This window comes from Mus caroli, chromosome 18 (genome assembly GCF_900094665.2).
Source record: "Mus caroli chromosome 18, CAROLI_EIJ_v1.1, whole genome shotgun sequence".
Classification (NCBI taxonomy): domain Eukaryota; kingdom Metazoa; phylum Chordata; class Mammalia; order Rodentia; family Muridae; genus Mus; species Mus caroli.
In genome coordinates, this window is record NC_034587.1 from 40,803,671 (window position 1) to 40,829,501 (window position 25,831).

The 25,831-nt window shown below is 37.5% G+C and overlaps 2 protein-coding genes across 5 annotated transcripts in view; one reads left to right on the plus strand and one right to left on the minus strand.

Moving 5' to 3' along the window:
- The first annotated feature begins 1,141 nt into the window (after positions 1-1,141).
- Scgb3a2 (secretoglobin family 3A member 2) lies at positions 1,142-4,251 on the plus strand. 3 transcript variants are annotated; one of them, XM_021151075.1, is made up of 3 exons: positions 1,142-1,313; positions 3,558-3,820; positions 4,083-4,251. In XM_021151075.1, the coding sequence occupies exons 1-3, from the start codon at positions 1,259-1,261 to the stop codon at positions 4,104-4,106; spliced, it is 342 nt and encodes a 113-aa protein (XP_021006734.1). In that variant the 5' UTR covers positions 1,142-1,258; the 3' UTR covers positions 4,107-4,251. The 3 variants fall into 3 exon arrangements, with proteins under 3 accessions (XP_021006734.1, XP_021006735.1, XP_021006733.1); XM_021151076.1 differs by having other exon boundaries at positions 3,558-3,754; XM_021151074.2 differs by lacking the exon at positions 4,083-4,251 and having other exon boundaries at positions 1,259-1,313; positions 3,558-3,922.
- A 9,532-nt stretch (positions 4,252-13,783) lies between these two features.
- C18H5orf46 (chromosome 18 C5orf46 homolog) overlaps positions 13,784-25,831 on the minus strand; it is a 16,124-nt gene continuing 4,076 nt past the window's right edge. The window contains exons 2-4 of one of the 2 annotated variants that reach the window (XM_021151129.1): positions 21,179-21,332; positions 17,785-17,843; positions 13,784-14,202 (exon numbers count right to left, since the gene is read on the minus strand). In XM_021151129.1, coding sequence (XP_021006788.1) covers positions 17,786-17,843; positions 21,179-21,332 — 212 coding nt within the window. In that variant the 3' untranslated portion in view covers positions 13,784-14,202; position 17,785. The remainder of the gene's footprint in view (positions 14,203-17,784; positions 17,844-21,178; positions 21,333-25,831) is intronic. The other variant, XM_021151130.1, reaches the window with a different exon arrangement.

A 25,831-nucleotide genomic window follows, 5' to 3' on the forward strand; every position in this document is an offset into this window, starting at 1 on the left:
GGTATAGGAGCATGACATGGCATTGGGCCTAGGAACTCACAGGAGCAGTAAGAGACTGGGGGAGGTGGAGGAGAGAGAGAGAGAGAGAGAGAGAGAGAGAGAGAGAGAGAGAGAGAGAGAGAGAGAGAGAGAGAGAGAGAGAGAGAGAGAGAGAGAGAGAGAGAGAGAGAGAGAGAGAGAGAGAGAGAGTCAAATGTTATAAAATTTAGTAACAGATGATTTATGTATTAATTTTAATTTGGCATACATATTCCTTTGCATAATTTATCAAATCTTTAAAGCAATACCATATTATCAGATGGAGTCAAGATTGAACTCAAATATTAAGGGACTGACAGCACACTGTCTTCTTAGCATTTTTGAATTTTTTACGTGTTGGAAATTGTAAAGTATGATCAATGGGTTGTGAGGTCATTTCAGAAACCACCTGGAGTATGTCCTCTATTTCTCCCATTGAAGATTTTCTTGTACCCTTCCTTGAATTCAATGCTCAGCCAATGCCCCCAGTGAACTCCAGTAAATGACCACAAATGTGGTCATTCTGGTGTCCCATGGCTGAGCCCTGGGTTCCAGAAGGGCAGCCTTGGAAATAGATGGGTTTTTAGAGTGTTGACTGATAGAGACAATGATATAGATGACACAGACATAGTGGATAATAGATAAAATACATGCTCATTTTCCCCTGGATTCCTAGAGGACATTAGGAAAGGTAACAGAAATCTGGTGACCTTGTCTTCATCAATATGTGAATATTGACCCATCGGTAAGTTCAAGAGAAACGTGGCAGTTCCAGTCAGCTAAATCTTAGAAGTTCAACAAGTAATACAGTTCCCCAAACGCTAAATAAACACAAAACAAACTATAGGAAAACATTCCTCTCAATCCCAACAGAAAGCATTCACATCTGCTTTAGTGTTCTTCCAGGAGGAAATCCTTTGCCATCTGTCATCATTTCTATGCTAGGGCTTGGGAAAGAACTACTTGAGACTACTTCCGTGAACAGCTTTATTTCTCATGAGAATGTGATGAAAAGTGGAAAACCCTTCAGAATGTTTAGTTAGGAAGATTGCCCTTCATGCTCTTCTTTGCTGGGGTAAGTCAACAGGCAGTGGTTGAAATTCAGGTCTTCAGTGCATATATTAGTACCTCTGAGAAAAAGCAGCCATCAGGTGACAGGGAGCAGAACTATTGACACCGTGATTTTGTTGGGCTTTCTGACTGCATTCCAAAGTTCAGGAAAACATCGCAGGTACCAGTTATGAAGCTGGTATCCATCTTTCTGCTGGTGACCATTGGTATTTGTGGTTATTCTGGTAAGTCACAATCTGGAGCATTGATAGCTCTGTCCTTTTCTGTTTCTATTGTAACACAATTCATCCTAGCATACCAGCAATAGAGTACTGTAAAAGGAGTCTCAGAGTCACAGAAAATGATAACTGCTGGAAGAAAGTGGAACTCCTCCATCACTCAAGCTGTAACACTACTCCTAATGCACAGTAAATTAGGTGGCTAGATTGAATCGCCTGAAGTAGGTGCATTCATCATCTATAAAGACTGTTGTAAGTAAGCTTATAGTGGGTCAGAGGATGAGCTTTCTATAGAAACTCCTGTACTGCAATCTCCAGTGGGGTGTACAGGCAGCATTCAGTGGCTGTACTGGGGAGTGAAGTACTTAATTTTCAAATAAGGCACAGAACCTGGCTCCTTAGAAGGCTGAGAGAGTCCTTTGAGAGGGAGTCTCTGTAACTATCAGGATGAGATGTTTGGATCCTTGAGAAAAATCTTTGATTGTATCCATTGCTCTCCAAGGGTAAAGTGTATGATGAATGTTATCCAGAAAGATAGAGAACTCACAGAAATGTTTAAGGTGAACATTATGAAGATCAACCGTGAGATTTTAAGTGCTACCTGTACTCAGAATTCTCACTCAAGATGGTTGCCTTTACTGGAGTCTCTTTGTTGAGAAATTTGCCAGATTTGAATATTTCATTGTCCCTTAGTGTGTAAGGAAAGTTTTTTTTTTTTCAGACAAAGATGACAGCAGAAAGGAGCACAGATTAAAATAACTAGCAGTCTATGAAGAGAAAGTTTGAATGGAAAATAAGTGACAGAAGATGACGACAGGGCAAGCCACAGGCTCCAGTTTCATACTTTGAATCAGGAATCAGGAAACAAACAGGTTTTCAGAGAAATAATGAACCTCAGAAAAATCTTAGCTACTAAGAAACAATTTAATTAGGTGAATAGTCCCATGCACATATATATTTAAATATTTGCACAGGTTTTCATAAAAGTATATTACACATATTTTTCTATTCTGCTTATCAATTTTATGCAAAGTAAATTCTCTCCTTTTTAGCAGATTTTTTTAAAAAACTTTATTTTAAGCTGTAATTATTAACTTGTCTACTGTATAAATTGATAGGCTTTGCTGTGATATATGCTTACATTCATACATGCTGAACTAACCATGTACAGCTTTTCTTCTTTCTACACCTCTCTTTTATAAGTACCTTGTTCAGCCTCTCTACACCTCTTCTGATTTATTCCTTTTTTTTGTCCCTCATCCTCCCTGACCCCTTGTGACCACTATTCCATAATTCAAAGATATAAAGTGAAATTTCCCCCAGCAAAACATTGATAACTCCCTACTGTCCTTAGGGAAAAGTCCTGTAATTATGGGTACGGCATTGAAAGCTTTCAAACACCTTATTTGACTGATTTTTTCTGCATTGCCCAATTATCTAGTTATTGGCCACATCCACTGAAATTCTACATTCTGGCCCTACTCTCTAGACAGATAGGTAGCCATTCTATATACATTCACATTCATTTTAACGTCACAAGGATTTTCTGATCTTGTACCAAATTGCATTTACTCCTCTTCTTAACCCAGAACTGTTCCTATTCTAACTGGTGACAATTATGGTGTGGCACTGAACTGAATTGATTTCATTCACTCTAATTTAATTCATCCAGGCTTGGTCTTGACTGGCGAAGCTTTATGGCAAGTCTCCTTAGGCTGAAGGCTATCACTGCGGACAAAGTATATACAAAATACTCTCTCATTCAATGCCTCTTTAGTACCTACTGAATGAATTTTCAGTACTTTCCCTTACTACATGACATAATTAGTTCTGAACATCAGGCATAGCAGCAAACACAAACTCCTTCCTCTTATGGATCTTCTATACTAGGGAAAGGGTGAAACTGGTAAAAATAACACATATATAATATAGTAGATAACAATATGAAAAAACTATGAGAGAAGAGCAACACAAGATGCTGTTTAAATATAGTGGCTGCTACAGCCTTCTTTAAGGGATAATCTTTATAAAGAAACCAGACTACAAGAGGAAAGAAGTGCTATAGCTAACTGCAGAAAGTTCTAGGGAGATGAACTGTCATATGCCATGCCCCCAAACCAACAATATGGATGGGAAACCCAAAGGAGCGCATGTAGATTGGAGATGTTGGTGAACAGAGAGGGATGGGATGGAGTCTTAGACAGAGATGGGTGTACCATGTTTCACTCTTTGCTCCCCTTTGCTTGGCAGCCACTGCCCTTTTCATCAACAATATCCCTGTTGTTGACAAATTACCTGTACCTTTGGACGACATTATTCCCTCATTTGATCCCTTGAAGATGCTTCTGAAAACCCTGGGCATTTCTGTAGAACATCTGGTGGCAGGACTGAAGAAGTGTGTGGATGAGCTGGGGCCAGAGGCTTCTGAGGCCGTGAAGAAGCTTCTGGTAATTATAATTTGTTCTTATTTCCCTGGGAGAAGCCTTTGCTATGTGAACAACCTCCCATCATTTGTAAGTGTATTATTTCTTCCCATGATATGTGCATATCCCAGGGACTCCAAAAGGCAAACATTTGCATTTATAGAAAGAGTGTTTGAACAGTCTAAGCTGTGATTTTATATCATTGCATAGCTTTGGGATCCTAGATAAGACACTGAGTCTTTCCTTCAACATCAGCAAAATGTCAAATAGGAGACTAAAAGTAAATAGTTTTGAAACATACTAATCACAGGCAAGAAGGCTTATCATATTTATCTTTGTTTCTATTTTCCAGGAGGCTCTTTCACACCTGGTATAAAATCTGCATAAAGAGATTTAAGGATGGAGTATGAAGAGAAGGATTTGCTCATTCTGGCTGGCTGGATCTCTCATTCTATCATTTGTAGACTGAATGTCCCAGAGTTTAGGGAGTCTAGAAAAGTACGAATAAAGCAATGAAAAGATCTGTGACTCAACCTGTGTTCATTCTAGAATATTGCTGGAGACAGACCTCAGTCGGGTCCTTGATCTGCAGGAAAACTCAGGATTCCAGTTACAGGTGGGCAGGAGTCGGCAAGTAAAGGATGACAAACAGACATGGACACAAGGGAGTGTGGTATCTGAATGTAACTTTGTCAAAGTTAGCATCAGTTTTATATAATACAGAAAGCAAAGAAGTAGGGTGTCACAGCAGGCAAGATATATTGAAGTTACCTGACACAAAACCGAGGAATACCTTCAAAGGATTGACAGGAACCAGGCAATGTTTACAGTTGAGAATAATGAATAGCCCTACCTAAAGTCTGCTAATGACAGGGGCCAGGAGAGGATTTCACAACCTAGTCACAATTTATGCTATTCCTTTGAACCTTGTGAAAGCTTGCACCAGGGAGTTCTGCTCTAGCAGACCTTCTCATGAATAATGCAGCACTGTAGTTCCTCCTTAAACCACAACCCTCCTGTTTCCTAGGCCATGGTAAATTCTTGCATATGGGAGTAACTTGGCTGCTCTTTTAAGTATCTGTAGGGAATCTCCATTTGTCAGAAGAACTCACCAACTTTCTTCTAATATACAATGTAGACTGCCATACCTGACTGTAATGAAGATTCTAAGTATACATTGCTAAGCTTGCCCTGAGATTTCTAACTCTTTTCCAGTAAAATGCTGGAAGAAAGCATGCAAGACCCTCCACACTATCGCAGGGACAAATCTGGGGCATTCTTGCTATGGGAATGCCAAGGTTCCAGGATACTAAGTTTCCATGAACTTTTTGCCTGGGGACTGCTTCCAGGTTTCTAGGCCTGTCATGCGAGTCACTACTGGAGTGGATGTAGCAGAGTATAACTAGACAGTTTTTCTCCTGTGTCACACTCTGTAGAGACTATTATTGGACATATAGTCTAGCATACGAAGTAGGATACACTTACTCTGTAAGCCAATTTGGTCCATTACCTACCATACTTCATGTACTTGTGTTTCCAGATCCCTCATCTTATTCTTCCATTAAAAATGAAAAAATCCTTTCCTAATCTGTAGGCTGCCGTTTTGTCTTATTGACAGTGTCCTTTGCCTTACAGAAGTTTTGCAATTTCATGAAGTCCCATTTACCAGTTGTTGATCTTAGAGCCTGAATTGCTGTTCTGTCAGGAAGTTGTCTCCCTTACCCATGATTTCAAGGGTATTTCCCACTTTCTCCTCTATGAAATTTATTGTATAAGGTTTTATGTTGAGGCCCTTCATCCACTTGGACTTTTTTTTGTGCAGCGTGATAACTATGTATCTATTTTCATTCTTCTACATGCAAACTTTCAATTAGACCAACATCATTTGTTGAAGACAAACGTTCTGTTGTATGGTTTTGGCTTCTTTATCAAAAATTAAGGGTTCATAGGTGTGTGGATTTATTTCTGGGTCTTTGATTCAATTCCATTGATCAACATGTCTGTTTCTTTACCAATACCAGGCAGTTTTGATCACTACTGCTTTGTAGTACAGCTTGAAGTCAGGGATGGTGATTTCTCTAGAAGTTTTTTTATTGTTGAGAATTGTTTTGCTTATTGTGGGTTTATTATTTTTACTTATGAAGTTGAGAATTACTGTTTCAAGGGCTATAAAAATTTGTTGGAATTTTGATGGGGTTGCACTGAATCTGTAGATTGCTTTTGGTAAGATGGCCATTTTCACTATATTAACCCGACCTATCTGTTAGCATGGTAGCTCTATTCATCTTTTGAGGTTTTCTTCAATTTATATCTTCAGGAACTTGTTCTTGTTATACAGATCTTTCACCTGCTTGGTTTGAGTTAAACCAAGATATTTTATATTATTCATGGCTATTGTAAGGGGTATTGTTTCCCTAATTTTTCTGTCAGTCCATTTATCATTTACATAAAGGATGGCTACTGATTTATTTGAGTTATGTTTGTAACTCATGATAGTGGCATGAGCCACTATCTTGAAATTGTTTATCATCTATAAGAGTTCTCTGATAGAATTTTTGGGGTTGCTTATATATACTATCATATCTGCAAATGGCAATACTTCTTTTTCAATTTCTATCCCCTTGATCTCCCTTAGTTGTCTTATTGCTCTGTCTAGGACTTCAAGTACTACATTGAATAGATAGAGAGAGGGTGGGAAGCCTTGTCTGGTCCCTGATTTTAGTGTTGTTTCTTTACATTTCTCTCCATTTAGCCTGATGTTGTCTATTAGCTTGTTGTATATTGCTTTGATTATGTTTAGGTATATGCCTTGTGTTCTTGAACTCTATAATATATTTTAATGTGAAGGGATGTTGAATATTCTCAAGGGCTTTTTCAGCATCTAATGAGATGATTAGTTGGTCATCAATGGGAGGAGAGGGCGTTGGTCCTGTGAAGGTTCTATGCCTCAATAGAGGGGAATACCAGGACCAGGAAGCAAAAGTGGGTGGGTTGGGGAGCAGATGGAGGGGGAAGGGGATAGGGAATTTTTGGAAGGGAAACTAGGAAAGGGGATAACATTTGAAATGTATATAAAGAAAATATCTAATAAAAATATTAAAAAATCGATGATTGTGTGATTTTTTTTCTTTCAGTTTGTTTATGTGGTGGATTATGTTGATGAATTTTTGTATAGTGAACCATCACTGCATCCCTGGGATATAGCCTACTTGATCATGGTGGATGATGTTTTTGATATGTTCTTTGATTTAGTTTGCAAGTATTTTATTGAGTATTTTTGTATCAATATTCATAAGTGAAATTGGTCTGAAATTCTTTCTTTGCTAGGACTGTTTCTATTTCTTTAGGAGTTGTAGGGATCTTTAAATAGTTTACCTCATCTTGATTTAACTTTTGTAAGTGGTACCTGTCTAAAAATTGGTTCATTTCCTTGAGATTTTTCAATTTTTTAAAATATAGGCTTTTAAAGTAAGACCTAATGATTCTTTGAATTTCTTCAGTGTCTCTTGTTATGTCTCCCTTTTCATTTCTGACTTTATTTATTTGTATACTGTCTCTCTGTCTTCTGCTTAGTTTGGCTAAGGGTTAGTCTATCTTGCTGATTTTTTCAAAGGACCAGCTCTTGGTTTCATTGGTTCTTTATATTGTTTTCTTTGTTTCTAACTGATTGATTTCAGCCCTGATGTTGATTATTTTTGGCTTTCTACTCCTCTTTGGTATGCTTGCTTTTCTTCTTCTTCTAGAGCTTTCAGGTGTACTTTTTAAGTTGCTGCTATGAGCACTTTCTAATTCCTTTATGGAAGGACTTATAGCTATGAACTTTTTAAAAACATATTAATTACATAGATATAGACATTCCTTAGTTTAAGATACTCATATCAATGTTCATTCTTTGCAGTGCCTGTAACCAGGAGTGTAACTCAATCAAGTGTAAACTTATCTACTGAGTAGCTAAAAATTATAATTATTGGTCATTTGTTGCTTTATGTATGTATTTTATTCTATAACTGGTCATTAAATATTGATTGCAGTATTTTTAATTGATATTAAACATACAGTGACAAGTGAAACCAACATGGCCCACTCATCTTACAGAGGCCAGATTAGCCAAATAATGCTCTAGAAAGCAGTCAATGGAGTGAATATCCTCATAATGCAGAGAACTTGGCTTCTTCAAAGAAATGAGATTTATTTGTGTGTCTAAAGCTGTTTGAGCAGATTCAAGAAACACAGACTTGGGCTGTACAGGTAGAAGAGTAGAAGCCAAGTGTTGAGTGTCAGAATCACGGCCACTTCTTACTCTAACAACCCAGGAAATCTTTGAAGAGTTTTGTTTCTGGTGTCCTCTATCTCCCTGAATGACATCACCATACATACTGAGACATTAGTCAGCCACCTACTATTCTTTATCAACACTTCAATCTCTCTGACAGATACTATCTGACTCATGGCCATATCTGTGTAGAGTCAGCTCCTAGTTTCATTTATTCTCCCACATCACTCCTCTGCAATGACACTAGTTTGGCCTGGTTTATCTACCTCTTATAAGTGCTCTTGAACCAGGCTTTCAATTTCATCAGGCCTCTACATCAAGCAAGTGGAGTTTCAAAATGTAAGCCAGTGTTTGCATTGATAATTTTAATGATCAAAAATTTTTATTTAGATTTGGGAAGCATGTTTTTAGGATAACTTGTGAGATCCTATAAGATTACTTTTCTCCTTGATTTCCTTGATTCTTGTTCACAACTTGTTACTTTGGCTTTCTTCTGTGGATAAGCATAGCACTATTGGAACTATCACTCCCTCAACTTTAAGTGCCTCTTTTTCTGTCTTTTTTTTTTTTGAGATTTTGTTACATTTAACCATTTTGCCATGTTGTTTCTTTTTCTCTGCACACATCAACACAAGTATTACTTCTTTGAAAACCTCCATGATCACTTGCACTGGCAAGATCCAATTGTAATAGGTTATAAGAGAAACAATGTTTTTCCTTTCTGAACACTTCTTTCTAGACAGAATTAGGCATTCATGAATGATTGATTATAATTTGTTTCTCACTTTGGAGAAGTTCAAAGAGAGGAGAGCATAGCATCTGCCAGTGTCCATGAAGCCTGATAATCCCATGAGATTTCTGAATGCATGAGTAACGTGATAAAGCCCTTTGAATGACTCACACTTTAGTCTCCCAAACAATTTGTTTGACAAAAATTATAGATGAATTGTTCTCAATTTTGTTTCTAATGATTTATCTTTAAGTTAATACATGTTCTACCAATGTTCCCAAGCAAAGTGGATTGACAATAGGAAAAGCCAGATATATGACTGCCTTCTCACTTTATCTGAAAGTGGAGGTGGGTCAACACATTGGGATTGCCCAAGTTAGCCCAGGAACCATATAAGCCAACTAATCCCAAGATGCTGTCAAGTGTTATGAATGAACACTTAATGCCTGAAACAGAATTGCATGTATTTACTTTAAAATCAACCTTTGGACTCTAGAAAGTTCATGTCAATCTATTGTGAAAGCAAATAGGTTACAAATGGCAAGAGAAATTTTTGCATACAATGAACATGTTCAGTATCTTATTAGATGACAGTTTTGTGGGTACACATTTATCAAAAATCCTCAAATACATACTTAAACTTCTATGAGTATAATGCATCAGTTATGATTCAATAAATGTATAAACTTTCTTATACACCATGAAATTCAGATCTACTCTTCCTTTTAACAGTAGTGTCAATTCTAATCAATAATGTAATTGCTTCCAAGTCTTTCTCACAATATTCATTAACCTTTGAAAATGGGTACTTTACCCAGGAAGCACCACCAATGTCCCTCATGTACATCTCATAAGGGCCAGTCAAAGTCACATTGGAAATGATGCTGTAATAAAATCTGAGCCTTTTAAGGTAGTAGATGTAGACCCTTCATTAATACATATGTGTGGTGACTGGAAGATGCGAGTTAAAACAGGCATTCTGATTTAGAGCCAGTCCTCAGTAAGTTGCCCACAGTTACCTTGTTTGGAATTGCCACTCCTATTTTTTTCCTTTGCTTTCTGTCAGTTCATGACTCCAATATTGCTGCCTTTCAGAAGTCCTCCCACATCTCACCACAGAGCACAAGAGATGCTCTCACATTGACAGGACCATCCTCATGGTTATGCATTTTGTATGTGATGTTACTACTTGATTAGACACTCAGTCATTGAGTGAAGACTCTAAGCCACATGAAAGCAACATTGGGCTTGATGTCATATTCACTTTGACCTCATAATGCATTCCCCTTAAGTAAACTTTCCATCATTTCCATTTGCTTCTTGATATTTCCTTAAGAAATATTTACTGCTCCTCCATTGGGGACCCTGTGTTCCATCCAATAGCTGACTGTGAGCATCCACTTCTGTGTTTGCCAGGCACCGGCATAGCCTCACAAGAGACAGCTATATCAGGGTCCTTTCAGCAAAATCTTGCTGGCATATGCAATGGTGTCTGTGTTTGGAGGAGCTAGAGAAAGTACCCAAGGAGCTAAAGAGGGCTGCAACCCTGTAGGTGGAACAACAATATGAACTAACCAGTACCCCCAGAGCTCATGTCTCTAGCTGCATATGTAGCAGAAGATAGCCTAGTTGGCCATCATTGGGAGGAGAGGGCCCTTGGTCTTACAAACTTTATATGCCTCAGTACAGGGGAACACCAGGGCCAAGAAGTGGGAGTGGGTGGGTAGGGGAGTGGGGGGACTATGGGGGACTTTTGGGATAGCATTTGAAATGTAAAATAAAAAAATACCTAATAAAAAAAGAAATATTTATGGAAGAACTATTTGCTACTAGAATCTGCATTTGATGCTCAAAACGGGGCAAGGAACTTTTAACAAAAGAGTTATGGTTCCTGTCTCATGGAATTAAATTTCTATTTTAAAAAATATTTTAAATATTTATTCTATTTATATAAAATAAAATTTGGGTGGTGTTGGTGCACGCCTTTAATCCAAGCACTTGAAAGGCAAAAGCAGGAATGTATCTTGTGAATCTGAGGCCAGCCTGTTTTACAGAGTGAGTTTGAGGGCAGCCAGGAATACACAGAGAAACCCTAGCTAGGAAGACAAACAACAAAGAGATAAAAAATTACTTCTTTAAATTTTTTCAGGTTATATTAGATTTACACCATTTCCCCTTCCCTTTCCTGCATCAAAACTATCTTATATGCACATTTTGCTTTCTTGTAGATTGATGGCCTCTTTTCTCATTAACTGTTATAGACATGTATGTATGTATGTGTATATACATGATTGTTTATAAATGTGTAAATACAACATTCTAACGAATAAATGAAATAAATCAAGTCTAAAGATCATGTTAAGAGATGGACTTGATGGAATGGAATAAGACATCCCAAATGACATGGGAAATACTATCCAGCAGATGGGATTTTAAACTGTAGAACCTATGATGAGCCTTTTGAGAAGCTAATCTTGGAGAAATACTTTAATGAAATGAAGGCAAAGCTACATGGTGCTACTGTATGGCAATATGTTAAATAAGGGTAAAGGACATTTTTTTTTAATGTACAAGCTGATCTTCTTTTCATTCTTTTTTTTTTAAGATTTATTTATTTATTATATGTAAGTACACTGTAGCTGTCTTCAGACACTCCAGAAGAGGGCACCAGATCTCGTTAAGGATGGTTGTGAGCCACCATGTGGTTGCTGGGATTTGAACTCTGGACCTTCAGAAGAGCAGTCGGGTGCTCTTACCCACTGAGCCATCTCACCAGCCCAAGGTAAAGGACATTTAAGGGTGAAAAAGAACATTCTAGAAAGGCTTGAAGGTTCCTTCCATGTGCCTGGAGAGAAGGAGCAAAGGGCTGAGATATTGGAGAAGGGATGACAAGTGGGCAGCTCTGGCAGGATTAACCCCTGTGAGGCAACTGAAACATAAGCTTTTCCCAGAAAAATAAGGTGGAGATGGTGGGAGGAATTGATACAATTTGAATTCTATTTAAATAGAAGCTTTCCTTCCACCCAGCACTTCCATGAAGGGCATAATGCTGACTCCACAAGCTGTGGAGTTAAGGTAGGAACTTGTGAGGTCAGAGTAACAGTGCTGCAAACCATGTCCACAGGATGCTGCAGATGCTATATTTACACTCACATCTGCCTGTTTGGTGGTCACCCAGTTTCTCTCCCTGTCTTTTGCTATCCTGTACTTGATCCCTGCTGAACATGGGGAGTCTCACTGTCTCTCTTCAATCACACAGTGGTTATGAAGTTTCAGTGAGACCACAAGTTCATAAAAGGAATAAAAGAGCACTATTCACATGAATGAAAGCTTTGTTTTTCAAAATAAATGTACTTGCTGCCTGGATATATGGATCTTGTTGAGAGTTGGGGGAAGATAACAGCAGAGATTGAGAAGAGAAAATGTTTTGTCTAAGTTGAGAATTACTGGAGTTCTTGAAGAGCAACTATGTAGCCTCTCTCCCAAATCTATTGTTGACATTGTACCCAGTTCCTATTCCATCCTGAAAGAATCAATTCAAATGGATGGCAGAAGTATGACGTTTACATGGGTATTGCATTGACTTGTTGTAGTAAAATTGCTACACATGCACAAATTTGTGAATTAAAGTCCAAAAGAGGCTAAGGATATGCCATAGTGGTTAAGAGTGTTTGGTGTGCAACTTGAGTTAGGACTCAGCACCCGAGTACAAGCTATATACTATATAAGTGTTATGTGCTTGCCCAGACTGTAATCCCAGCATTATGGAGTGTGGCGACAAGAGGCTTACTTGAACTGAAAACCAGTCAACACCCTCAAATTCCTTATTCAAGGAGAAGCCCCATCTCAAAGAATTAAGGCAGAGTGATAAAAATAGAGAAGTCTGATGGATGCTCTCCTCTGGTCTTCACATGATCAGTGGTTCCGGGTGTCACACAGGTTCATATACAAACACACACACACACACACCCCACATACACAGAGGGAGAGGGAGAGAGAGAGAGGGAGAGGGAGAGGGAGAGGGAGAGGGAGAGAGAGAGAGAGAGAATAGAGGTTGCAACTCAGTGGAAAAATACTTACCAACATGTGAAAGTCTCTGGGATGCTTGTACCCCACAGTACTATAAACAAACACCATCAACCCCCTCCCCCAAAAAATACTCTGAAAAGAGATTTTAGGATCACATTTGGTAGAGAAGCATTCTAATTGTCAGATGCTGAGTTTAATACATATTTAGGTAACTTGGTGAAGAAGGATGTGATAGTTGAAACTGACATCATTGATCAAAATGCAAAGGGGAGACTATCGCACTTCACCATAAAACGCAACACTCATCCTCATTTCATCTCATTTCATTTTCTTTTCCGACTAGGTTCAATACTCCATCCACCAATATCATTAAAAGTTCTTTGTGCTGTATGCGAACCTATCACAGACAAATTAAAAAAGCAAGAGAGACAAGCAAGAGTTATCGGTTGCACTCAGGATGAGATTGGAAATAGGAGTGGTACTTGAGAAAGACAGGACTGAGGAGCAACTCTGGTGAACTGAAGAGAGGAAGCAGAATGGGTTGGTCTTCGAGACCCCGGCACTGCCATGCTCATCTTCCTCCCAGACTTCAGTCTTCTCCTTTTGAACACATTAGGTCACTCTTGGGGGATGTGTCTGTCAAGTGCATTGCTATTGCTGCTAAGGACTCTGCCTCTGTTCCCTGACACACCAGTGTGAAAGGACTGCACTCAGCAATTCAAGCACACTGTATTCTTTTTTTTTTTTTCTGAAGCTCCTTTCTCTGTGATAACTCCAGCTGTGTCAAGTGCACACTGTATTCTAGAAGATTAATAAAGACCACAGAAGAGAGACAGACATTTGAATGATAAGGAGTCTAGCTTTTAATTCAGCAACACAGGATATGCGACTCAAAAAGTTTTGAATGGAAAACATTTTTTAAAAAATCTGTAAAATATTGAAACTTCTTCATATAGCTTTAGAAATTAAGAACTTAGTTTTTGGAGTAAGAATTAAGTCTTCTCTCTACTACATATTGCCATTTTTATTTTAAATATGTTATTTTATCTTTTAGAGTCTGTTAATATGTATGTATTGCATACACAAAGAAGCCTTGACCTAGCCTTTACACATATGCATGTGCCATAATATAATCTCATTTTTCCCTCATTAGAAAATAAAATACAGCATGGAAAATTCCTAGGAACAACAAAAATCTCTACGAAGCCAGGTGTGTAATTCTAAAACTCTAAGAGGATACTTATTTTCTGACTTAGCATGAAAGAGGAATGCAAAGTCAAAGAGCTAGAATGAATTCTAGTTGGCTGAAACTGGGGCTCAGTTCCCAGTGACTTGCTGGGAGCTGCCTTGAGGTCTTTGGATCTGCACAACTTGTGAAACAGAACTGGATGTTCAGGATCTGGCTGTCCTTGCTCTGCATGGTTACCAAACGGGTGTGCCCTTCAAAACACAAATAGAGAGAACAATTTAGCAAATACACCTAAGTCTTTCTACCTTTTCGTTAAAATGTTAATGCATCTGCACTTTGAAGCATGAGAGAACTTGCAATAAAATCAAATGCCATACAGGTTTGAGGAAATAATCAACTAAAATAACAGAAACAATAGCCCCCCCCCAAAAAAAATCAGGATACAAAAGCAAAGACACAGCAACAGGGGTGAGAGTGGAATGCATGAAGAACCAATCTTACGAATGGTTAAGAGACGTCACTTTCACAATGGTTTGGATATTTGGCAGAAGGAAGAGACACAGCAGTCATATCCATGTCATGATTGGAGGAGAGCAAGCTGACCCGAGGAGATGCAATAGTGTGCTCAAATTTAATTCTGATCATCATTTGCACCAGAACATTCTATTTAATTCACTCATTTTTAGGTAGGACATAGAAAATCTAAACACAAGATGTTTTCTTAATCCAAGTAATATGTATAGAAATCAAAATTAATAAGAAGCATTCTAATCTACTACTTCTTCTGACGGTCTTAATTATGTAATGAGGTTTATCAGGCCTCATTTTTTGAGAAATCAAGGTATAAATACAAATGTGTCAAATGACTTAAGACTCCCCCCACAAAAAAAAGAAGGAAAGGAAGAAAAAGAACATATTGAATCGAGTTGCCTTCAATTAATGGAGGGCAAAAACAGTTAAGTGTTTGGAAACCCTAAGCCTGTTGGAAGTCACATCAGTGTTGGAGAGCTAAGGCTGAGGCTGAGGGGATCTTAGGTGTTCAGTTACTGGAGCATCATCATTTTTCTGATCTCCAAAGTGCCCTTTCTTCATCTTCTTAGACTGTGTGTTGACTTAGTACAGTTCACCTTCTTTCTAAAGACTTCATCACGCTCATCACCCCTCCTCCAGGGGCTCCTTGTTGCCCTTTCCCATAAGTCCCTATCACTGACCTTCATGTTCTCCAGGTACACTGAGCTCAGAGATAGACCAGATGATGAGTTTTCCAATGACAGTAATGGTGAACACATGACTGGCGTGGGTTAAATGCTCATTAAAGGAGTGTGACAAAACAGTAATAAGTGGTATGAAATGGTGTTAAACACATTGCTAAGAGAAATGTAGAATGTCTATTGAACACCTATCAATTGCCTTCAATTATGTATATTTTTAAAAGCATCATTTTATTACTTACTTATACATATCTGTAAGTATCTCTATGTATGCAAGTATGTGTTCACAGAGGGTAGAGTTTTGGTTTCCCTGGAGCTGAAATCAGTTACTTTTGAAAGACCCTACATGGGAGCAGGGAACCAAAAACAGGTCCTTTGGAGAGTAGTAATCATTCATAAATAGATAATCTATCACTCCAGCCCCATTAGACTATATATCTTAATTTAAGAAATAAGTAGAAGTCAAATTTCCTGAGCTGGAGAAACAAACATTGCTCTGAATCACTTTATTGTAAAGTGATGACTTACTTTTGATTAAACAGTACAATTACCATAGAATGAAAACATCTCAACTACCCATTAAGTGCTACCCATAAGTGATCATGTTGTGGTCATTTAAACTGATGTTCCTTATCAAAACTTACTTATTTATTTATTCACAACATATTGAATCATTTCTCCTGGATCATGATAGCATCTAGAGTTCACCTAGAAATCTCTCTGTTTACATTTTTTTTTTCAGTGTATAGTCAAAAAAGAAATCTCAACATGATACTTAGGAACCGTGACATTTCTCTAGTGTTTCCAATTCAAAAGATAGAAATGAGTCTTAGCGAGACAGAGCTATTTGTTGATGGGGGTACAGACAGCAGGTGTCCATGGTACAGGTTGAACTTCTACCATCATGATTTTTTTTTACTTCTCCTTTCGCTTCATCTACTTTATTCCTCCTACACTGAAGACCAGATTGGTCCTGCAAGGATTTGGGATATGACCACAAACAACTGCAAGTGTGGAGTTGCTGCCTGAATGAAGACAAGTATTTGGGCACTTGAAACTAGAAGAAAGCTTTTCCCTGAAGAGAAGATGGAAACATGAATACACAAGTCAGTGTTTTTAGAAGCTTATCTGGATTTAGGAGCAAGGGAGGATTATGTGTCTTGGGCATATCTTGATTACAATGCCCAAGCCTTATATCCATCCTTAAAAGCTCATGAAAGAGTAAGCTATGTTCTGGGGTAATGTAATAGTGACTTTCTGAGCTGGACACACCCAAATTATGCAATGGAACCAGAAGATATAAGGAACTTTCCCAGCCTAGATGGCAACAGAAGTTGGGAAAGGCCACAATTCTGGAGGTGTACCTAAGAGACATCAACTAATCAAGAGGGAAGTGTTTTAGTTTAGCATGCATCAAAGCCTAATCATTACTCTCAGCTGCTTCCTCCTCGGTCATTCTCTGCTCTCTAGTAGTGATATATGGCTTAGATATAGGACACAAAATCTTGGCATGAGGTTCAGGTTCTAGTCTTATCCCCCTTCCTTATTAATATGGTCATATCAACAACATTCCCAAGCCTTCATTTCCCCACTTGTGAGGCTTAAAAATAATAATGCTTGTCTCTCACAGAGACTATAAATTAGTTCTATATCCAGCATTTAAAATGTAGCAGGAACTCATTTCATGTCAGGTACTGGTACTACTTTCTCATTCCTAAAATGTTTGTTTTTATATTCCAATGTAAGTTCTTAGGACATTATTGAGTGAAAAGAATGGGTGTTCTTGGTATTCAAACCATAAGTGTGTGTGTGACAGAGAAATTGTTAGTGTTTTCTCCATGTGTTAAGCTCGGCAAATTCCACTCTTTCTATTATACTGACTAACTGCATGATTGCCTGGTCCTTAGATTTTGTTTTAGGTGTGTGCTGCCCTCTTATCTTATAGGTGGACTTGTACAAAGCAAACTAGAGTTTGGATGTGGAGTGCACTCCCAAAGGTCTAGATGTAAAAGACTTGGTTCCTAGCTTAGTGATATTTGGGATGGTTAAAAATATTGAAGGGTAGGGACAGATGGGAAGTCTTCACACTTAAAGGTATGATTGGAAAGTGATTATGGGATTCTAGTTTGTTCCTCTTTCTCTTTATAGACATGAGCTTAGGAGTTCATAAGCCCCTGCTATGATGCACTGAGGGGATCACCAGCCTATGGTGTGTTGCCTCACTATTGGTCCAAACCAATGACACCAGTGCATTGGAGATTGAAACCAAGAAAACTGAGATCCAAAATCAATGATTTCGTTTTATAACCTGATTATGTCAGGTATTTGTCAAAGGGACAGAAACCCAACAATAGGTTCCTAGGAGAATGTAGCACAGACCAGACCTCTTCACTCCTCACACTTGGCTTCCTCCTTTAGGAGCCTACTGGGATGTTGGCACAGAAAATGATAACAATATAGGGATTTCAAACAAACTGCAATTAGAGTAAAGATGGAACTGAAACCTTACCCGTCTGGTATATTTATGCATAAGTTCCCCAAATAAAAGAATATGATTATCCAAACCCTTGTTTTCTGTGTCTACTATGCTATTATACTTGTAAAGTTTAAGTTAAAAATCACCTTAGGAGTTCACTTTTGAAGGTTGCTGTCCAGGATCACCTTCAAGTTCCATAAAACTTCTTGAAAAAGAGAAGAGAGAAAGCAGGAGTTAGGTAGACTTACGGGAATGTTAGTATGACTTCACCTACCACACTTTTTAATTTTCCTTTACTTTCCTCAATTTTTTAATTAAAATTTTTATTTTTTATGTTTTTTTTAAATGGAGTCTCACTTGTTCCATAAGCTGGTTTCATACTTGTGATCCTCCTGCCTCATCCTTTCAAGTAGTCTGGGTTACAGGCCTGGGCTGCTGTGCTCAAAATTAAGCCTGCTAACAAGATCTGAGGCATAATTTTCTTCTCCAGATCTTCCTACATAACAGTGAAGTAAGACCCAAGATTTGAACAATAGTTTATAGTTCTCACTCAAAATGGCTCAAGAATAAACTATATCTTATTCCCTTTAAGATGAGAGCTGCTGTTCTTGCATTGACTGCACAAAGTACTATGAATTCCAAGTTGCAAAACAAAACAAAAACGAAGAAATAAACAAACCAACAAAAACTGGATTTTATAACTCTAAGAGTCTATAACTTCTTTTTGGAGTTTACTTCTACACTGGGTTTTAGGAAGTGATTAGGTTTGATCAATAATTAAAGAATTCTGGATTTCAGACTAAACACTGTTTGCAGAGGAAGAAAAAGCTCACACAAAGGCTTTGAGGTTTCATATAAATATCATCTGTGGTTCAGGCCTAGGTGTCTAGTGCGAGGGAATGGTAGATATAACAGAAAGTACCAGTTCATCAAGGATGGACCTTCATTATCAGGCCTAAGCATGTGCGCTGCTTGAAGGAAGTGAAGGTTTATGAAAGAATTTCAGGAATAATAATGAGTGAGCAAATTTTTTATAATAACATGAGCAGATTTGCACACACACACAAACACACTCATACACACATATATGTGGAATTCTTGGAATTCATATACACACATACACACATATACACACATACACACATATATGTGGAATTCTTGGAATTCATATATGTGTGTATGTGTGTGTGTGCATTCATCTGTTTGCATTTGAATGTATGTAGTTTTAGAACAAGAGGGAAGTCAGTTCCCATTGCTCCAATAAACCTTAAAAGCAAATGGAGAAACCACATTTCTTCAGTTTCTTCACAGGATATCTATATGTAGTACATGTTATGTACCTGACACCCTATTTAGGCATCTGATATATTGGACTAAATAAAGCATATTTTCACATTGAGAATTCCCCAACAGTTCTTCTATACCCTTTGAGTCGAATCTCACTAGGTCCTTCAAGACCTAGCATATAGTTCGCATGGGCCACAAACATTTTGCTATAGGTATTAGTCCCATTGCATACTCTGGAAGTTGACTTTAATATTCACATAGAATTTATCTTGCTACTCATTTGTAGTTGTCCCTGCATGAGCTCATATTGTCTAACCTTAAAGACTGAAGATTTGTTGAGAAGCAGTTTTTGCTCTGTATCTGGGTCTTAACAATTTTCAAGTCAACTTTTCACATAATCGAACCCTAGCAGTGCATTTTGGGAAGCTTTGTCTCATGCAGCACCTCAGCAGCACTCATGGTCTTTGTAAATGGACTTTGCAATGTTTCCCATCCTGACTCTACCCTCCTCTAGATTTATTCTCATGGACAAGGAATACTTTGCCTTTAAACAAAGACTCTTCAGGTTTCCATATCCAATTTGTAATACATGGAGTTCAGGTATGATCTCTAGGATATTTACTGATTGTCCGACATCATAGGAAAGATGTTATGACAGAATATTAGACTAGATAGACTTATCTGGTTTCCTTTTTTCATTAGACTACATGATTTAAAACAATTTTATAATGCTGTAAGCAATAGTACACCATCTCAAAGCAAAGTGACAGAGGACAGTGAGTAAGGAAGGAGAGGATGATAGAATAACAAGGTAACAAGAGGATGATAGGATGGTTTTCTAAGAAGGAGCTTGGAGATAAGTTACAGGACCAAACTGTGGCCATGAGCCATATGTAGAACATTTCAGGTACACGGGAGAACTTAAGCAACACTAAGGCCTGACCTCAACCAAAGCTCTAGTAGCACAAAGAAGGATCAGCTCTGAATATGATAAGTATGTAGACAAGAAGGTAACACTTCTGAGCTTAGACCTTACAGGTTCCAAATAGAACAGATAGCAAACTTACAACAGCATGTTTTACATTTTGCATAAGGGGACTTCCCTAGTGAAAGAGAGCAAAGGAGTAATTATTCTGCCTCCTAGCTTTGGTATGTATTCTATGTGACATTATTAGGTTTTTTTTTTATTTTGCATTCATTGGATGTTTTATTTATGAGTTTTCTTATTAATCTCCTTCTTGCTTCTGTTAATAATCATGAGAAGGCAACAGATGCAAATAAAACTTCCCCAAAAGGAAATATAATAATAAAATAAAATTATCTTTGATATTTAACAATGTGTGGAGAAAAATCGTATGCAGAACATCATACAACCAAATGCATTGATTTAAGCATATCAAAGATTACTAGATGAGCCTTTATACTTTAACTGCTCCTTTATAATGGATCTTCATTTATTGTAAGTTGAGTATAAGAAGCCAAGGATAGTCCAGGAAAACATGAGAATCTGTATTTAACTAAAATATGATCACAATTTTCAGGTTTCATAGAACTTTAGAGCCCAGGTATGTAGTCGAGCACCTGGTTAGGTGTGGCTTTCATATCAGAGTTACTCAGAAAGCTTTTTAAAATATCTGTACCCTTAGTCTTGGTTTCTGGTAAATATGCTATGGAGTGAAGAAAGACTAATTCAAACAATTCTCCACTGACTTTAAAAACCAGCACATTTCAGGGGCACAGAGTGAAAGAAGTATGAAGAATAAGGAGAGGTCATGTGAGATCCAAGCTCTGTCAAATCCAAGGTGTATTAGAAAGCAGGCTGAGAATATTAGAAGGACTCTGGGCTGGATCATCCTTCATGGTGGCCAACACACTGATCCTGAGAGTTCTGCAGCTTGTGTCCAATGAGAGATAATCAGTTACGTATCTATCCTCTATGAGCTACTCAAACTCAAACCAAACAGCACTCATAACATTCATCATCAGGACCAAAACTTGTCTTCCAAGTTTTGGTTCTGCATTCTTCTGCCTTCTTATTATGGCCCTGAGATTTTAAAGCATTATGGTAAAGATATCAGTGAAGCACTATCATACCAGAAAAGTTAAGGGCAATTCATTCATATATAAAATGTAACTTAAGGTAGGGGGACTTAAAAAATGTAATGAATGCATTTGCTCCATTTCACTGGTTTTCAGGAGTGTGATCATTATTTACAATAAAGCTGGCAAAACAAGGTTTGTCTCAGTGCTTACGATCCTCTGGACATGGAGCGAAGGATGAAGTCCACTGCATTTTCAATGATCTCTGAACCCAGAATGCTTAAGAATTTGGGGAAGCCTGGTTCTGGATTTTTACTAGAGTCATCCGGCTTGCTCTCTGGGTTGTCATTTTCATTTGGGTTGTCATCTGTAAACAAAAAAATAAACAGAAAAGAACGTCAGATGTGATTCTTAGCAACAAGAATGAAAAATCTATTTCTCACGTAGGAGCTCTTGAGCTCCTTGCTATTCACCTGGTACCAAGTTATGCCATCAGTTACATCTTCCAGTCTTTACAGCATTATCTCATTAAATTCTAATCTCAAAACAGTTTCTGTCTACCAGCTAGTTCTTGGACTTGGGTGTGTACTGGCATCCAGTCAGCCTATTAAAGTGAGGTGACTTTTCTCAGAAACATCAAATGCTATGAGTTCCTCAGCCATTGTTGGGTTTAATGGCAGGCTTCCCCTTCTATGCTGAGATTTTACTTTGCAGGGTTGTGAAGGTCTTGTGCATGCTGTCACAACTCTTGTGAGTTTGTGTGTATCTTTCCTGGTGTGTATGAAAAGCAATGTTTTCTGATGTTATCAACCACTTCTGGATTTTACAATCTTTCCAACTCCTCTTCCATGAAAGTCCTTGAACCTTGGGGAACAATCATGTGATATGAAGGCCCAGTTTCGGGGTGAACACTCCACTGTCTTGTTCTCTGCATGTTGATTAGTCGGAGGGTGTCTCTGTGTGAATTGTTATCTGCTACAAGTAGAAGCTTCTCTGAAGAGGATGGAGATATGTGCTTAGCTACAGGTACAACAATTACTCTGTACAGTTAAGGAGACTTAACCAATGTAGCTAATGTCAGTTCCAGGCTAGAGATACAGAAAGCATAGATGGTCGATGTAATATTAAGCCACTAGTGTTTCCGTGTGGTTTCTGTGCCAGTGGTAATGGAAATAAAGAAAATAAAATCTTGATGGGTAGTTTCCCTGAGCACAGATCTTTAACAGAAAGTTCTCATATAGTGGGTTTCTTTAACATCACAATTCTATGAGGTATGAAAATTACTAAGGCAATTTAAAGTTAAAGAGATGAAGTTAGAGATTTCAAAGCTCTTTCTTTGAGGAAAAAAATACCAGGATATAGAAACATAATCAAATGCCATGTTTGTCTGATACCAAAATCTAGATTTTTAAAGTATTCTGTGATAAACTGTGTTCTTTGTGGGAAAATTATGCAACTTGCACTTTTTTATGATAGTGAACAGAAGATAAATGATAGTTTTGTCATTTTTATATCATTTATTTGGTTTACAGACAATAATTTTACAAATGCCATGTAATTTTTCTCCCTGGGTAATGATTTTTTTGTTTGTTTGTTTGTTTGTTTGTTTGTTTCAAGCAGGGTTTCTCTCTATAGCCCTGGCTGTCCTGGAACTCACTCTGTAGACCAGGCTGGCCTCAAACTCAGAAATCTGCCTGCCTCTGCCTCCTGAGTGCTGGGATTAAAGGCATGCGCCACCATGTCCGGCCCTATGATTTAAGATATACAATTTTTAGCTTATTGGATGGAGAAACTGAAATGTTTAGGGACCAGAAGGCTGTGCAATAGAAAGAGAAAGCAGCAACCCAAAGGATGGCTATAGGACTCACTAGTCCAGTCCTTCATCAACCATGATGAAGAATGCACATGTGTCCCTTGGATGTTTATGGTGGTCATTTTCATGAGATGAATAGGCCTTAAAGAGTGGCATAAACTACAGCGTGTTGCCTTCTCTCTGAATCCTGCTAATAGGATGAGGTAGGACCTTTCCTTTTTCATGTTATTAACATAACTATAGTATGGGCAGACTCTATATAAAATCATTTGATGCCTTGTTCATTTTTAGTTAAATATCAAATTATTTTTAGGATAAGACTGATAAATGTGGTAGAGGATGGAATTACATTAACAATAATCCATTGCTTATTTGAAAATACAAATTTATAAGAAAATAGTGTCAATTTTTTTTTTACTGAAGCAACTACAAGTACTAGAAAAAAATGAATGTTAGAAAAGTCCATTTAATTGGTGTGATCTCTTTTGTTTAAAAACTGAAGAATCTATCTTGTTCCTCATTCTCGAAGTTTATAAAATTTAAGATCAATACTAAGCATCATTTGTATAAAGAACAATTTTAAGACATACAACAGTGTCCTGTATCTATCCTGCTTGCTACAAGTTTTGATTCATAAAGTCTCAACTCATTAACACTTCAGCCGTAACTTCAGTTAAAGGGTGTGTAGTCACCCCTCTGTCCAGACTGGGAAATGATTAAAAAAAGAAAACCACAATGTGTAATTTGTGTTCTATTCAAAAATATAAACTCTTATTAAAAATGTCATTAGATTTTGTAAGCATTTAAAATTTATTATGGCATAACGAAATATTTTGCAGACTACTTATTCTGAGGATTATAACAAACAATAATCAACTATTGATTCATCCTGCAGTTGAGTTTTTCATTTAGAACACATTTTGCTTTTGTTTGGTTTCTTTTTTCCCAATTTTTCATTAGGTATTTTCTTCATTTACATTTCAAATGCTATCCCAAAAGTCCCCCATACTCCCCACTCCTTTGGTTTGGTTTCTTTCAATGTGGAGGACATACAGAGCCTTTTCACTTAAGACTTAAAATAAAGATGGTGATTCTCACATAGAGGTCTGGGACCAAAGTGCTCAGAATGGGTTTAGTTTCACTGTGAGAGATAGCAGATTCCTTTTGTGGAGTTTCTGCCATACAGTGCTGTGCTAGTATATCCTCACAGACTGTATCCTTATCCTCCTCCAAGATGGGGCCACAGTTTCCAGAGGAGAATTGAGATGCTCTGGGAAATCAAACAATTTACCTAAAGTCACTCAGGAAAAAGTGACTGAGCTAGTGCATGAATTCCATCTAACTCCAGCACACATGGTCTTCATGTTGTATTGCATGACCTCCATAGGATGGTTCTCTGAGGTGACCTATTACATGTAAGGCAAAATATTCCCACACAAAATAAGACCCCTTCCTTTCAATATAATAACAGTTTTAGTCACTCTTAATGTCATACTAAATACTAGCTTTTCAACATCCAAGGATCCAGAGCTTAGAGTATGGAAAGCTGAGAGCAATATATATATATAGATATAGATATAGATATAGATATAGATATAGATATAGATATAGATATAGATATAGATATAGATATAGATATAGATATAGATATAGATATAGATAGATAGATAGATAGAGAGATAGAGAGATAGAGAGATATAGAGATAGAGATAGAGATAGAGATAGATAGATATAGATATAGATATATGTGTGTGTATATATATATATATATATATATATATATATATTGCTCATGTATTCATGTGTATATAAACATGTAACCATAGTATATATACCACCTCTCAGAGAATCAGACCCAAAGTAAATTAACAGCAATTTATCTATGGCACTATTAGTGCTATTATTAATAATAGCAGCACAGCTATACTAACTTCATTTTCCTTTAACATTTTAGAATATCATGAAAATGTCAAGTGCTATTGGAATGCCCAGAAATCTCAACTCACAATGTCCATATTTAAATATTTTCTCTTTTAAAATATAATAAAGAGTAGGTTTTATTTACATTTAGTATTCATCTGATGTTCTTAACTGAATGTGATTATAAAATTCTGAGCAAATACAAGAAACATATGGAATTCTACATCATACGTGTTTATAAAAGCATGCTCATTTTATCTGCTAACATCAATAGTTACATTTTTTAAGATTTATTTATTTATATTATTTATATAACTGCCCTATCTGCATGTACACCTACATGCCAGAAGAGAGTATCAGATATAGATCACACTGGGAGTTGAACTCAGGACTTCTGGAAGAGCAGACAGTGCTATTAACCACTAAGCCATCTCTCTAGCCCCTAATTGTCTTATTTTATAGGAAAGGAAATTAACATTTACAACTGTCCTTATTTAACAGGTTTCAAAGGTTATGAGGTGAACTGAGAATTGTCTTTACAACATAAATCTCACCCTTCCCATCACTCTGTTGATAACTTCAGAAGCAGAGTTGACACAGACAGTCCTGTGTGCCCCTATGCCATAATTCTTTTACGTTGTTCATCTGGGTTTCACATTGGACATCTGGAGCTGTGAGTTCTACTAGCTTACATCTCAAGGTACCTGGTGCCAAGTGGTTACACATGCTATTTTCTGCAATACCCTGAACACAGGCAAGTCAAGAATTCATAGTATTCTGGAGACAGAATGTTGAATTGCTAAATGCAAATGCTGCGCTTGCTCTCAGTCCTCTGTGTGCCTCCTGGGACACAAATCAAACATTCACTTAGTTGCAATGGAAAGAATCCAGGAACTCAGATTTCACAATTACAGACATTTCCTCTTTTTTCCCATTTTTTCATTAGGTATTTAGCTCATTTACATTTCCAATGCTATACCAAAAGTCCCCCATACCCATCCCCCCACTCCCCAACCACCCATTCCCCCCTTTTGGTCCTGGGGTTCCCCTTTACTGGGGCATATAAAGTTTGCAAGTCCAATGGGCCTCTCTTTGCAGTGATGGCCAACTAGGCCATCTTTTGATACATATGC

Excerpts from the sequence above, each read along its gene's own strand:
- Scgb3a2 (XM_021151074.2), top strand. The coding sequence starts at position 1,259 with ATGAAGCTGGTATCCATCTTTCTGCTGGTGACCATTGGTATTTGTGGT. Across the intron at positions 1,314-3,557 it reads TGGTATTTGTGGTTATTCTG|CCACTGCCCTTTTCATCAAC; the intron begins GTAAGTCACAAT and ends TTTGCTTGGCAG.